The sequence below is a fragment of the Sceloporus undulatus genome, chromosome 6 (genome assembly GCF_019175285.1).
Source record: "Sceloporus undulatus isolate JIND9_A2432 ecotype Alabama chromosome 6, SceUnd_v1.1, whole genome shotgun sequence".
NCBI lineage: Eukaryota > Metazoa > Chordata > Lepidosauria > Squamata > Phrynosomatidae > Sceloporus > Sceloporus undulatus.
This window is the reverse complement of record NC_056527.1, coordinates 29,523,741-29,539,138: the sequence shown is the minus strand read 5'-3', so window position 1 is coordinate 29,539,138 and position 15,398 is coordinate 29,523,741. Positions and strand designations below refer to the sequence as shown.

The 15,398-nt window shown below is 38.9% G+C and overlaps 1 protein-coding gene across 1 annotated transcript in view; it reads right to left on the bottom strand.

The window, feature by feature from the left end:
• Positions 1-15,398, bottom strand: part of CDK14 (cyclin dependent kinase 14) — a 220,875-nt gene that overhangs the window by 197,495 nt on the left and 7,982 nt on the right. Inside the window, exon 2 of the mRNA XM_042472048.1 lies at positions 12,959-12,990. Coding sequence (XP_042327982.1) covers positions 12,959-12,990 — 32 coding nt within the window. The remainder of the gene's footprint in view (positions 1-12,958; positions 12,991-15,398) is intronic.

Below are 15,398 nucleotides of genomic sequence, written 5' to 3'. Positions count from 1 at the left end.
GCAAACACTATACTTTCATCAATCCCCCAACTATCTACAACTTAAAGAATTATAAATTATAAATTATAGCGGTTTATAAATAAAAATAAAAATAAAAAAAAAAAAACTCTAGAGCCCCAAATATCTAATTGACTAGCTCCAATCTTTGGCCGTAAAATTTCCCCATAGATGAACTGTCATGATAAACCAGACATAGCCTTTAAAATAAAGCAAAAGAACCACTACAGTAAAGATGACATGTTTTTTCTTTAATTTTAATGGGAACAGTTTAAGAGAATATTTGGTGTTTCAAAGGAAAATCATACATTTCCTCTGGTTACCACTAACTTGCCTGGAGAGCTCTCCTTCCTGAATTGAGGCAAAACCATCCACAAAAGAAATGAACTGAACCCTGCCAATTTGGGAATGGAAAGAATGATGGTACGCTAACTGAAGCACAACATTTTTTTCTATTTAGAGGACTATAAAGAATGCAAAACACTAAGAAACTGAAACACATGTCAAAATACATGCTTAAGGAAGAGATTTCAGTTTCCATAAATGTTTATTGGGATATGGGAATGAATGTAAGCCGCCCCAGTTGTGTTACACAGAGGGGCGGGATAAAAATAAATTTTATTTATTATTATTGTTGTTGTTGTTTTACTTGAATATGATGAGAATGTAATCAGGAAATCAGACTAGAAAAGTAGCCACAATGGAACTAGGTAAGATCATCAAGGTTAAAGGTATATAATTTAATAGTAAAAAACTATAGCATTATCCATGCTATAGTAGTATCTCCAATGTCCATGTATGGCTGTGAAAGATGAACAGTGAAGAAAAGAAAGCTGACACACACAAAAATCAACTCATTTGTAATGTGGTGTTGAAGAAATTTCTATAAATATCACGGACCACTAAAAGGCGAATGAATGGGTTCTACAGCAAATAAAGCCTGAACTCTCCCTAAAAGTAAAAAATTACTAAACAAAGATTGTTATACTGTGAACATATTGTGCAGTGATATGGCTTATTGGAAAAGACACTAATGCTATGTAAAGTGGAAGGCAATAGGAAAAGAGGAAGACTGCACTATAAGTGGATTGATTCAACCAAGGAAGCTATGGGCCTGAATTTGCAAGACCCCAAGAGGGCAGATCTTGGAGGTCTCTCATTCACAGGGTCACCGTAAGGGGAAGATGACTTTATAACTACAGCCAGCAAATTATGTGAATTTTTAAATGTTTTAACCTTTCTAAGCTGCCTTGATCATCCACATATAAATGTGGATGATAGTTTTCCAATCTATACAAACAGGGTTTCCCATGGTAGACCCATATACACTGTACTTCACTTGAAATCAAAAAGTGAGCAAATACATACTCACTACAAACAGCATCTGAAAATTCTTTCAACATTGTTATTTTAATTTTCTTTTTCAAGAGAATGAATAAATGGACAAACAGCATGCTGTCCATTCATTGTTATGCCTTCACGGTGAAGATAATGAACTCTTCAGTGTCTGCTATGAAATGGAGATAGGAAAAGTTACTTTTTTGGCTAGCAGTCATACTGGCTGGAAAAATCCTAAGAGTTCTTGTCCAAAAAGGTAGCTTTTCCAAGCTCTAGTATGACATTTGCCAAGCAGATTGTGGCTACAAACTCTTGCATCTGCTCTTAATTAGATGTCACCTTGGATAGAGAACAACCACAGAATGGTCCCAGGTAGACTCTTCTCACTATTGCTTGGCTAACATCCACTACTGCAATGTAAGGATGCCAACAGCATGCCGGGAGAAGTCCAGCCTATCTTTATTTGTTTAGTGCTTACCCTTCCTATTTAATTATATTCTGTTACAAAGGAATGACCACCTGGATCCAGGTAGTCACAAATAACACAGATAAGAGGTGAGCTCAGCTGCTTTGAAGGACAAAGCCATGAGATCTCTCTGGAATAAACCATCCTAGACAATTATGCAAACACTTTGTTGACTGCAAAATAACCTCTTTCCAGGCAAGCTAGTAATATAAATAAGACAGACTGCCCTAGGAAAAAACTGTAAAAGGAGTTTAAAATTAGTCTCTGATCGTACTGCCAATACTGTATTGTAAAGGTAATAGCCTGGTAAAATGCAAATTTACTCCCAGACACTGTCCTAATACTTATCATAATGAGTTTGTACAGTACTCAGGCACAAGTGAGCAATCCTAATCATCCTCCACACATGGTAGTTGTTATCAAATATGGTCTCATTTGGAGAGGGGGCTGCAGATACAATGTATTGTGGTAGAGTCTCAATGCAATGGCCTAAATTCTCTTTTAGGAGCTTATCAACTCCTAAACTTGTGAGATTTTAACTGGGATCTGTTTACAGATTATTTTAATTATTACTTGTTTAATTGTTATTTTAAGGGGGGAGGGACATGTGAGTTATATTTAAGGTATTGTTGGGATTTTATGTAAACCGCTCCGATTGCTTGTTCAAAGAAGCGGGATATAAATAAAAGTTTTATTTTATTTATTATTTATCAGATGAACCTTAAAAGTGTTTCAAGCCTCCCAGGCTGCAGCTGGAGGCTGGATGGACACAAGGATTATCACATGCTAAATCACCACCTAATTGCTGCTTACCATCAGCTCGGGTCCAAACTGGGTCCCTGCTGTGCTCTGCCAGCATTTTTTTAAAGTTGGAAGCTTTCCAGCTTCAAAAAGGTGTTGGCGTAGTACGGCTGGGACCTGGACTGATGGCAGGCGGTGATTAGATGGCAATTTAGAATGTGATAACTCCCGCCTCCATCCAGTGTCCCGGCTGCAACCCAGGAGGCTTGAGACGGTTTTAAAGTTCATCTGATAAGCTCCTTAGTCTTGACTAGACAGCCCTACTGAATCAATTAGATTTATTTATGTGTTGATATGTTTGAACAACTGCTTGAATGGTCTACTCTTGTTAGTACTACTCAAAAGGATGCCAGCCATAGAGCAATCAAATAAGAAGATAGCCAAATATTCAGCCATTCATTTCCATCTGGACACTCTAATAGTCACAATACAGTAGTACACTATGAGCACTATTGTGATTACTATTTTTCTTTTAATTCTCTAGAACAAAGTATGACTTAAAGATGATCAGCATCTTTAAACCAAAAGAGTTTAACCACAAATCCAAGAGGATAATTGGGTTCTTTTGAAATCTACCTCCTTTGCTCTGGCTTGTAAAATAAAACAGTAAAAGATGCAAAACAAGAAACAAAAAACTGGGGAGCATCTAACAGAATCCACAGAAACAGTATTTTATTTAGGAGCTTCTGGTTCAGAAATTTCTGAAGTTTGATTCTAAGTAATCCCCTGAAGAAGGCCTTTAGAGAACAAATAGGCCAAAACAACTTGGCTTTTTTATTAATAAACCACTTTTTAACATCTTGGCATGGTGTCTTACTGACAATGATTCTCCTTCTTCCATAAAATAAAACAATACCAAACTGGATGGAAGATATTCCTGTATGATACACTTCCAACTTGTAAGAATTAAGTCAGTTTCTGGTGATACTGGTTAGCTCTATCCTGGACCACTGACCTTTGGCTTCATGCAAAGAGAAGAATATGGACTGCAGAGAAGGGTTCAAGAATCCCCAAGAAACACTTGTTAGGGGAGAAGGGGAAAGTAAACTATTCATACTGAAGGCAGCATATTCCTTCCTTTAGTTTCTGCCACAAATGCTTTCCAGAATCATGCCATAACTTGAAAACATTACCTTCTGAGAACACAGCTTTCACAATCCATGCCTGCTAAATGAAGTTGTAGTTGAAAAAAGGAACTTTTCCAACCTCTGAGCAATAGTAAGGAAATTTCAGCCACTACAAAGCATTCTTCCACCACTGACTCAACAGTGAAATATGTCAAAGCAGAATAAACTCTAAGCAAAATACCCAAACAGATCCAGGCTTCATAATTATCTTCTGTGACAAGACTGTTCTTGCTAAACCCTGATGCAGTGCTTGCAGTGGTCACCCTGAGTTCAAAAACACATCTTTTTTAAAAGTAAATCAATTTTCACTATGAGGGTCACAGTGCAATTAAGTTTTAAAAACTGGTGCAAATGCTCCAGGGTCCTCATGTTGCTAGTGTTGTTACACATATGCGCTTTGCATTGTCATGTTATCAAACAAGAAATCCTGCTGGGAAGAGGGGAGTATGTAGATTTCCCCTCCCTCAGCCTTCCCTAATGGCTGGCAACATTCAAAGCCCATCCTGGCTTTACTCCTCAGTTACAGAGAAGGTTTAGTCACGCCTGAGACAGATTGGGAGGGATGCCCAGAATGGTTCCATGCCTTGGGCCTGAAAAGGGATGACTCTTGTCCCAGGAAGGGCTCCTCTTCACATGTTCACTCCACCAAGGAATTTATCAGACTTGATGAATCCCGCTCAGAAACGGGATTTAAAAGTAGGTGGTGCTGGGACAAGGCGTAACAGCCATGCTTGCTAGAAGGGTCTGGGAAGTGTAGGCCAAAAACAAAAATACCACTTCCCAAGTTCTACTGAGAGAAGGAGCAGGGGCAGGATCCACCCTGCTTTAGAATAATAAAATACCTACAAAAAATTCAGGCAGCACACAAACCATGTTGTGTTCCTAACATAATCCACCAGTGCCTCCAGAGACTTGCAAGCACAGTATTAAAATGCTGGCCTACCCTGGTTTCTTACCAAGCATATCTGGGAAGTTAGAGGTATACTATCTCTAAATGTGAAGTTTCCAATAACAGCTATGGCAGTTGATAAGAGAAGCTTCTGTGGACAGAAATTAATTAAGAGAAATGTAATTAAGAGAAAGAGCAGAGGTGGGTAGCTATGACACTCCAGTTGCTGCTGAGCTCTCAATTCCCATCAGTCAGAAATACTGGGAGAATTATATGTAGGGAGATCTTGTAGCACCGTTGAGGACTAACTGAAAGAAAGAAGTTGGCAGCATTCGCTTTCGTAGACTTCAGTCTACTTCCTCAGATGCTTCTGAGGAAGTAGGCTGAAGTCTACGAAAGTGAATGCTATCAACTTCTCTTTCAGTCAGTCTCAAAGGTGCTACAAGAAAGAGCTCTCTACATACTGATTTTACAGACTAACACGGCTATATATATACAGTGGTACCCCGGGATACGAATGCGCCGGGTTACGAATTTTTCGGGATACGAAAAAATCCCATAGGGATTTATTGCTTCGGCTTACGAAGGTTTCTTCGGGTTACGAAAAAACCGCGGCGCTATTTTCCGCCACCGGAGGGCAGCAGAGAGCTATTTTTCCATTAGCGCCTATGGGAATTCGGCTTACGAAGGTATTTCGGGTTACGAAATTAACCGCGGAACGAATTAATTTCGTAACCCGGGGTACCACTGTACAGGAGAATTATAGTCCAATGGAATCTCCACCATTAACGTAAAGTGTGATTTGGACATGTAAGACCATGATAAGATGGTGTGTTGTGAATAGAGTGACTTGATAGGTTGAATGGGACTTGTACCACTTTGGCTTTTTGGATGCATGACCTGCCCTTGATCTTCAGTTCCCTAACACCTCTTTATAGATACCATTATTTCTTGGCTTGTTGAAAGAACAGGTGCGGCACTAGTGTACATGAGCAAAATTTCCTCTAATCTTCAACCCAACCCCCTCTTCCTGGTATTACATTTTTACATCAAGCTGGAGTCATATGTAAAGTTCTAGTTCTTTTGGAGATCAGTGATCTGCAGTAGTGCTGAACTACAAATCCCACCACTCCCAGGCAGCACAGTCACTGACACCAGGCTGAAGAAGACATCATTAAGAATATTCACAGACAAGAGCTACTTGCAGTGAATAAACCACCAGAAGGAGGATGAAGACACATCTGTGATACTATTTTAGTTTTCCATGTAGAAAAACATAGGCAATCCAGCTGATCAAACAAGAAAAAGGCCATAATACTTTCTCCCAATGAGAAAAGGACACTCCTCACAGTGCATTTCTTGTAATCATTTACACACACACACACACACACACACACAGAGAGAGAGAGAGAGAGAGAGAGAGCTTTCCACTGTAATAATATTCATAACAATTTAAAAATCATCCAACATCTGCCAAGCATTTTCCCACAATGGGGAAACCTTGTACTGACATAAATTGTTTTTCCATTTCATTCTTGGCTTTTGTTTATTTCAGAGGCAGAGGTTCTTCCAACATTTGGCTACACAGGTCTAGGTCCACATTATTTTGATGAACTTATGCTCTGGAATATGTCAAACTGTATTTCACCTCTATATTTTAGACTAGAGACCATAAAATTAGTGAAGTGTTGATGACAATGATTTTTTTTCTAATTATTCACCAATATACTAAGAGCCCTGTCAGATCAAACCAAAGGGCCATGAAGTCATTCCAGAGGCCTATCTTCCTTTCCACAATGGAACCTGATGCTTTTGGCAAGTTCACAAGCAGGAAATGAAGGCAATAACGCTCTTCCAATGGACCAGGGTTCAGACTATGTTCATACCTACAACCATAATAATTTTTGTGTAATCCTATATGTGAAAATAAGATTCATCATTTCATTTGATTTACTTCAACACTTTTCCCAAGCGAGCACAGAAAAAAAAGTAGCAGACTTATAGCTACTCTGGTATAGAGTGTGCAGTGCAAGTGTTGTGTTTCTTCTAGTTGGTTCCTCATTATGGCGAGATTTGTTCAGAGGAGGTTTGCCATTGATTAGAGATCCCTCTCTAATATAACTCATTGGGCCAACTGTAACTTGGTTTCATCAGACTTTTCAATGCCTTAACATCTAGGTTAGTATACTACCTGTTACATCCATAAACACCTGGAAACTGATTGCAACACTGTGTAATATAGTGACTGCTAGAAATCAATACAGAATGACAAGAGACAGACCTCTGCATTGTGGCAAGTCCATCCAAAAACTCAAGTTGTCAACTGCACAGCAAGCAGTTTTTTCACAGCATGAGTTCGAATCCCTGCTCAGTCATGGAAGCCCACTAGTGACCTTGGGCAAGTCATACCTCCAAGGAAAGGAAAGGCAACCTCCCCCTCCCCAAACAAATCTTACCAAAACAACCCAATGATAAGTTTGCCTTTGAGTCACCATAAGTCTGAAATGACTTGAAAGCACACAACAAGAAATAAACAAACAACTATGTGCAGTATACTGCCACCTCCTACCTTTATATACAGTAGGCAAATATATTATTTATTAGTTGATGTACACTGTAAAAAGTATATACTGATCATTCTACACTTCAGATCCTATTTGTTGAACACACCACAGCAGACAAGATGACAAGATTTAGAGTTCCAGGTAGTGTGACAGCAAGCAGTAAAATTCAATTAGCATATTGCAACAAAATTTATATCCGAACATTACTGAAAAACAGTATGTCCATTAAAGAAAATGAGTGTTTTATGTCAATATATATATTAATCTCTATTTAATATGTTCTATCTACTTTCACGGCATCAGGCAGGAAACAGAACTTTCAAGATGCAAAACAAGAGGACACCACTGGAATAGAGGACTTAAGAGCCAGCATGGTTTGAGCCTTGGATTACAGTCATAGAAACCAGGGTTTGATTCCCCATTCAGCGATGGAACCTCACTGGGTGACCTTGGGCAAGTCACATACTCTCAGCCTCAGAAAACCTTGTGATAGCATCATCTAACTGTCTCCATATGTCAGAAATGATTTGAAGGCACACAACAATAGAGGGCTGCAAGCCATTGACTGGTAAACGTGCTTGTAAACATCATCAACATTTTGTCAACAGAAGAGCACTTTAGGATCTGCCTTTTCCTACTTTTATATGCATCTTATTTAGCCAAAAAGAGTTTTAGAGTTGGAAATGGGATCACAGGTTAATATGTAACCTCTGTAATTCAGGCCATTACTATAAGCAGAGAAGAAAGAAATTAGAGACAGCAAGATGCACTGCCTGTGGTATTGAACAGTGACTGGGAAGACATGGATTCAAATCTCCATTCAACTATGATGCTGATCATGTGGTGTGGGTCTATTCAGTCTCTCAGGATGACATAATTTTCAAGGTTACTGTGAGGATATGTTAGGGAAGGAAAATCAAGCATCCCAGCCTAGGCTCCTTAAAGAAAGACTAGAATTTAAAAAGTAAGAATTGAAATAAATAATGATGATCTGAATTATTTCTTTAGAACTGGCATGTTAAATTATATCCTTACACTGCATCAGTACACCAATAATGACATAGTCTCCCATTCATGTTATTGGCCACAGTGTATCTTCCTATCAAGTCTGTGACTCTTTTCCCATCTACCATTTATATCAACCCACTCCTCCACTCACATACTGTCAACATATTGTGATTATTTTCATGAAATAAAACACCATTAAATTTCTATTACCTGTTCAGAAATCCTAAACAATAATAAAAAAGAATATATGTAATCTATGGAGTTCCTATTCTGTGCAGAAAATATTTGTAAAAATGGTCTCAAGACAGGTACAAAAGACAAATTCCAAGAAATTCAAACACCTTACTTACAAAGAATTTAGCTCTTGATATCAGTTGTTCAACTTTCTTCTTTGCTTTCACCCTAGCAGTGCAGTATTTTCCCCACTTATCATTATGACTTTTTCTACAGACTACACTAAAATTTCTCACCCATTCACTGCAGATCCCTTTGCACTTCACTGATTTTTTCCTCCCATTTTCAGCTTCCTGACCCAATCTCGACATCCTCACCCTAGAGCAGAGGGGCAGAGGAATGACCTCCTTTTTATAGATGAAACATTGTTCAAGTGTAAAAATCAATAGCTTGCTAAATAAAGCACAGAAACAGGGAAGAAAAAGTTGATTGCTGGCCATTTTGCTTTCCACTGGAGAGGTTAGAGATCAACGATTTTCCCCATCACATGCCCACCCAGACCTTACCAACTGGCTCCCCTGACATAACTTTAAAATGAAATTCAGCTAGAACTACAGCTCAGGAAAAAGCAATTTTTTTACACACACACACAGATACACACTATATACAATGACTGCTAGGTAGTCCAGGATAGCCTGAGGGATTCAGCTATGAAAAGGGCAATGAAGGCATTGCCCTCTATAAGAATTATGGGGGGCACCCCTCTGACATTTTCCTTCAGTCCCCACATTTCTAGAACTGTATTGATTTAAAACTTTGGCTGATAATTTAGAAATACAGTTTAAGCATCCAAAGAAAAGAGGGCAGGCAAAGTTGCCAAAGGAATGAGAACACAGCCGTTCTCAATGTCTCATTCTTTACAATGCTAGAAATTTGGGGATTGAAGAAAAATTTCAATTGGGGGAGTTCCAGAATTCTTATTCTGTGGGAGAGGCAATGCCTTCATTTTTGCCACTTGTCCATAGCTATATCCCTGCTGGTCATATGTCCTAACTGGAAAGGAGAACAAGGCACTGCAAAATGTAGGACATTCCAAAATAAAAAGCTAAAAACACAAATATAAATGTAAAATCATGCTTCTTAGTCATGGAAAAAATTGAGGATATTTTGAAATTCCTCCTAAACAGAAGGTTGAAATGTTGGGCATGTACAGGAAAAGGAGGACATCTGGTCATCAGGATGTTCCTCCTCTTGCACAAGGGGACTTACTATATAAATTCCTGCCTGGTTTGTGGTTAGGGAAAGGAAAATACTATGTCACTTTTTTATTTCCATGAAGACTTCTTGTCAAAGAGATAGCTGTGTTAGTGCTTACATCAGTGCATCTGAAGATGTGGACTGATATCCAGGAAAGTTCATGTACAAATGAATCAATTCATCTCAAAGGTAGAGCCAGATTCTTTCCTGCTCGAGCCTTTTTATGCTGACATAAACTAAAACAGCTATCTCTTTTACAAGAGGTCTTCATGGGAACAAAGGAAGCAGCATTATACTAAGTGAGATTGTTGGACTACCTAGCCGAAGATTATCTGCATTTACTAATGACTGGTAGAGTTTCCTCCATCTGTAGAAATGCTTTTCTTGATCTTGTAATGCATACCCCATTCACAATAGCTACTCTGATGTAGACAACCCTCTCTGATAATACTTATTAGCAAAAAAGGAAGTTGTCAAGAAAGCAAAGTAGTAATTAAATGCTATACAGTTGTACAATCCTGTCTTGGCATTTTAGCTAAATAATCTATCAAAGCTCGGCACTGTTCTTGGAAGGGAATTCATCTTACTTAAGCACATTTTTCCAGCTAGCTGACAGCAACCTGGGCTGAAGTCAGCTTCAGTATGACCTGCGTCTACTGAGAAAGCAGTAGTCATGCCCTGTGCAACTCTATGCCAATTGCACAGGGCATAAGGTTGCTGATCTTAATGCTGTGTAAGCCCTAAGACGATTCCATTAAAATGGAAATCCACAGGTCAACACACTGGGAGCATATCATGGTACAGCAAGAGAAGATGGGATGTCACTGCTAAGCGTGTGAGATAATTAAAAATCAGCACAGCAATGAACTGTGCGTGAGTAGGTCTGAACAAGCCCCTATTTCTCCCAGATCTTAGAAATTGTTACTTTATGAGGAACGCCTTAGGGAGCTGGGTATGTTTAGCCTGGAGAAAAGAAAGTTAAGAGGTGATATGGTAACCCTGTTTAAATATTTGAAGGGATGTCATATTGAGGAGGGAACAAGCTTGTTTTCTGCTGCTCCAGAGACTAGGACCCGGAGCAATGGATGCAAGCTCCAGGAACAGAGATTCCACCTCAACATTAGGAGGAACTTCCTGACAGTAAGGGCTGTTCGACAGTGGAACCACTCCCTTGGAGTGTAGTGGAGTCTCCTTCCTTGGAGGTCTTTAAGCAGAGGCTGGATTGCCATCTGCTGGGGATGCTTTGATCTGGATTTCCTGCATGGCAGGGGGTTGGACTGGATGGCCCTTGTGGTCTCTTCCAACTCTATGATTCTATGAGAATTCCCAGAATCCTCCAGCCAATCCCCAAAATACCTATTCCAAGCAGTGGTTTTTCCCCCCCTCAACTTCTATTCACTCTTCACAATTCACAAAACAGACATAATACTGTCTTATATTACAGACTATCACATGGATTACTGCAATAACTTGTGTGAACTCCTTTGAATATGCAGAAGTACTTTAAGAGCTAATTATTATTATTAAAACGAATGCCATATGCAATGACAGACAAATTAGGCACTCTCAGTACATCTCTGCCGTGTCACACTTCTTCTGTGTGGGAACAGGAGTCAACAAGAAGGAGAAACTTGAGGTGATAGTTATCTTCCACTTCAGTGACCACCCAGAATATTATTCCTGCAAATAAGATGCTCTTATTCATACAGTTAATCATAACTATTCTGCAAAAGATGGCTAAATACACAAAGTACTTGCTTTGTGTATCACAAGTACTATTGAAGGCTTTTGATATTTCCCAGACCTAAGGTTCAGTTTTGAGGCAAAGTGGTTTGCAAAATGTTTAATATTTTCTTCCTGTATTACACAGTATTATGTAACCCTCACATCCTGTGAATTTTGTTGTAAACAATCTAGCCTCCTCCAGAAAGAAAGAACAAAACATCAAATACATGCCAAATTTACAATACAATTAAAAGAACATCCTGATACAGATTTATTTGCAGGATTTATGAGCAAGGATTTTAATGAAACAATTAAGAGTGCTTGTGCTCTGATGTCACTTCTGATATTTGCAGGCAGGTTGTATATGCACAGTGAGAAGCAAACAAAACCTGAAAACAGACAGAACTAAGTATGTCTTGTCTAAATTGGTTCTTCTGGTTCTAATCTCTGGGGCCATTATAACTCGTCCACAAATAATATTCCCTGAATCGCTTGGAAGGATATAAATTCAAATTAAAAGACTGGTATTGTTGAGTTGAAGAAGGGATGTTTCCAGATTTCCAACAGCAGTTTCAAAGGTCTTGCATCATCTAAAAATTTTTAACAAAAGCAGAACGTGTATTCCAACACGCAGGCAGAACCTCTCCTTCATTTCATCTATTCGCCCAGGTGAAAGTTTTAGTTTTAGTCTTTTGAATTAATCTACTGGCAAGCTCTTATAGGATATTAAAAAGACATTCTTCCAGATCTTTAGGCTTTACACCACTAATTCCTCTTCTATCTTGATAAAATTCACGACAAAACAACAAGACTTGTAAGTTATTAATGTACGTTTTTCTAGAAGGCAAAGAACATATACTATCCTGCAGAAGCGCAGACAAGGTGATTCATATAGATATATCACCAACAGAACTTGGAAGAATTAAACCTTTAAATTACAGTTTTTGGCATCCAAAAACTTTTTTGTAGTCCAAAAAAGAAATTTTTCCAAGCTCTGATCATCATAACCATCTTGGACATTATTTGGTGGTACAAGCCTTAATTATAAAGTGAGAATGTTCCTCATAAGTTGCCCAGCTAAGGTAGCAGAACACCAAGGACTGGAACAGTTTACATAATTGTCTTCCACAAGAATCAATAGGCCTTTAGCATTTTCAGGCACTTTGTTCACTAGGAAGCACAATATAAACATAACTTAATTCCAAGCCAAAGTGCAAGGCACATCAGGAAGATATGCACATGGGGCAAAAAAATCCTACAAACATCTCTCCTTATTCCTGACAGTAAAAATATGCTGAAATTTTATATAATAATTTACTATTTTTTCATGACACCCCAAATCTGAGGCAGCTAATCTAAAACAGAAAATCCCAGAATCAACAAAGAACAATAAAACAACTTAAATATTTTCTGTCCTTAATTCCACCTCAAATGTGAAATTGCTTCAGCTTGTTTAACAGTAGGGCTGGTCATGTTCCTATTTGAAATCTAATATTCATCTGAGGGACAGAGGTCACCGACAAAGATTTTGAAGTATGCATAAACATGTCCACAAGTCAGTTATTACTACTGCTTTTAGTAGTAAAATGAAACTTTGAAAAAATTAACCTACCTCATCAAAGCCACTGTCTTCTTTCTTCAAGGCTGAAAAAGAAAAAGAGGAAACTGTTACCTGCAGTGCATTTTAAATCAGTAGCAAAATGAAGGAGATAAATTCAGGTATAAAATTGCTCTGCATTTACTGAACATTAACATACTGTACCCAAAAATAAAGGAGTGCTTAAACAAAGAAATGGAATTGCACAGCAATCATGCATGAGTTTCTTTCCCCCAATTTTATCCAATGTATCTTTAAGATGAACACAATCCTAATTCAGTTGGAAATAATCTGCACATTTCTGCTTTTCATTCCAGTTGAGAGCCAACACACTTATGGGAGATTCCCAGTGAACTGACAGAAGCTGGCTATTAAATAAACCTATTTGCATTTATTGCTTACTCCAATGCATTCCATTATGCACCCTTCCAAATTAACAATTCTATAGAACCACACATTGCTCGAATGATTGTCATAATCTATGATTTATTTCCATTCCTTTGTAACTATATTTAGTTAGATAATTAAAACACAAATAAGATACACCCTATAGTAATGCTTTAATTATTCAGTATACAAATGGCTCAAGTTATCATAGATGAATAAAGATGGGCAGCTCCTGAAGAAGCAATCAAGGGCCTGCCCTCTACTCCATTAACCTGATGGCCCTTCTCTGGAAATCCCTTTCTGAAGGAGGTGGGAACAGGTGGCATTCAGGAGAAGGACTTTTCTCTGGTGGCACTCTGTCACTAGAAGACTTTCTAGAGTGATCCACCTGATGTCCATTTAGTTCTGTCCTTTCAGGTGCCTTTCCACTGCTCCCAGGGGGATGGTACCACTCAGTTTGGGGATCACTATCCTAATGGAAGTCAGATTCTTTAAAAATGGCTGCAAATGAGCAGACTTTTCTAGCTTCCAGACAACTGTCAAGAAGCTATGACCCAGAGGTTTTAAGTATATGTGTATGCTTTACTCAAAGCATGAAAAAGTTACTTTTGGGGCTGCAACTCCAAAAATAACCCAGCCAATGTCACCACTAGCTGGAGATACAGTCTAAAAAAGTAACTTTTCCAAACTTTGACTTTATTGGGGCTCACAAACTGCTGTAACCCAATTTTTATTACAGGAGACAATTGAGGTTAAGAACACAAATGGTAGCTTCCTTGAAATCTGTGTAGCTCTCATCTGGATCTTGCAATACTGATTTAAACTGGTGAGAAGCAGTGTTAAGAGCAGAACAAGCAATATTCTGAAGAGGGAGTTACTGGTCCAGATCTGTCCTAAGAATGAAAAAATGCATGCTTGTGCAATTACACTTAAGACTCACAATTTGAGAATCTGGTAGCTTTGTGCTTCCCTGTATGACACAATCTCTCAGTTACCAACCCCCAAGTTCCTTGTGCAGTGGAGACAGAAGAGGAGAACAGCTGGTGGAAGGGGGAAATAGCCATAATAATCAGGTTCCAGAGGGACAACTGTGTTTGGGTATCACAGTAAAACTGACTGCTGTGGCACCTTGAAGATTAATAAAATTAATATGGCATTGGATTTCACAGACTAGGGCCCACTTCATTAAGTGTAATCTTTATTTGGCAGACATATAATGTGAGAATAATTGATTTCTTTTATTTTGGCTAAACCCAGGGGCATGGAAAAGTTATTGTTTTGGATTGTAACTCCCAGAATCTCCCAGTCACCATGTCCATGCAGTCTGGAAGTTTTGGGGAGCTATAGTCTGCACTTAGGTCCACAATAGTTTTCAAAAGCTTAAGTATTATGTAGTTGTTTTTTTATAAAAATGTTTTTTCCCCCAGAACTGACATAGAAAATTTTCATTCATGACTCACAAGATCCTAAATATGGATGAAATCACCGAATGTATGTGGGGGTCCAAGAAAGGGGACTTCAATTGCCCATTTGTACTATTCCTCCCCCAATATTGTTTGGGTCTGATGAGCCACCAAATTCCCCACCTTCAATAACCTTTTCTATTTCATGACTTTAGGCCCACTATAAGAAAAATAAATTACCATACATTTCCATCATTTTAATTATAAATAGGTAATAAAATCCACTCTGATTTTAGATTTCCTGGAAAGTTGTTAAAAGTTGTTGCAAGATTTGCTATTTAAAAGGCAGAATCCCAAACTGTTTTGGACTATCCACTTCCATGCTATTATGTAGCATTCTCCTGACTTCTAAAAGAGAAGTGTAAAACACTAGCTGGACATATCTGGAAAGCATGTTCTAGAGCAGGGGTAGGCAACCTTTTTGAGCTGGGGGCCGGGTTGCTGTCCCTCAGACAACTGGGGGGGCCGAACTCAAAATGGCACCCGGAGCGGCGCGGAAGCTGTGGCGGGGGCAGCAATCGGCGGCAGGACCGGGCTAGGGCTGGTCCCAAGGCCTCGCCAGGCCGGATCCGGCCCGCAGACTGTAGGTTGCCGACCCCTGGTCT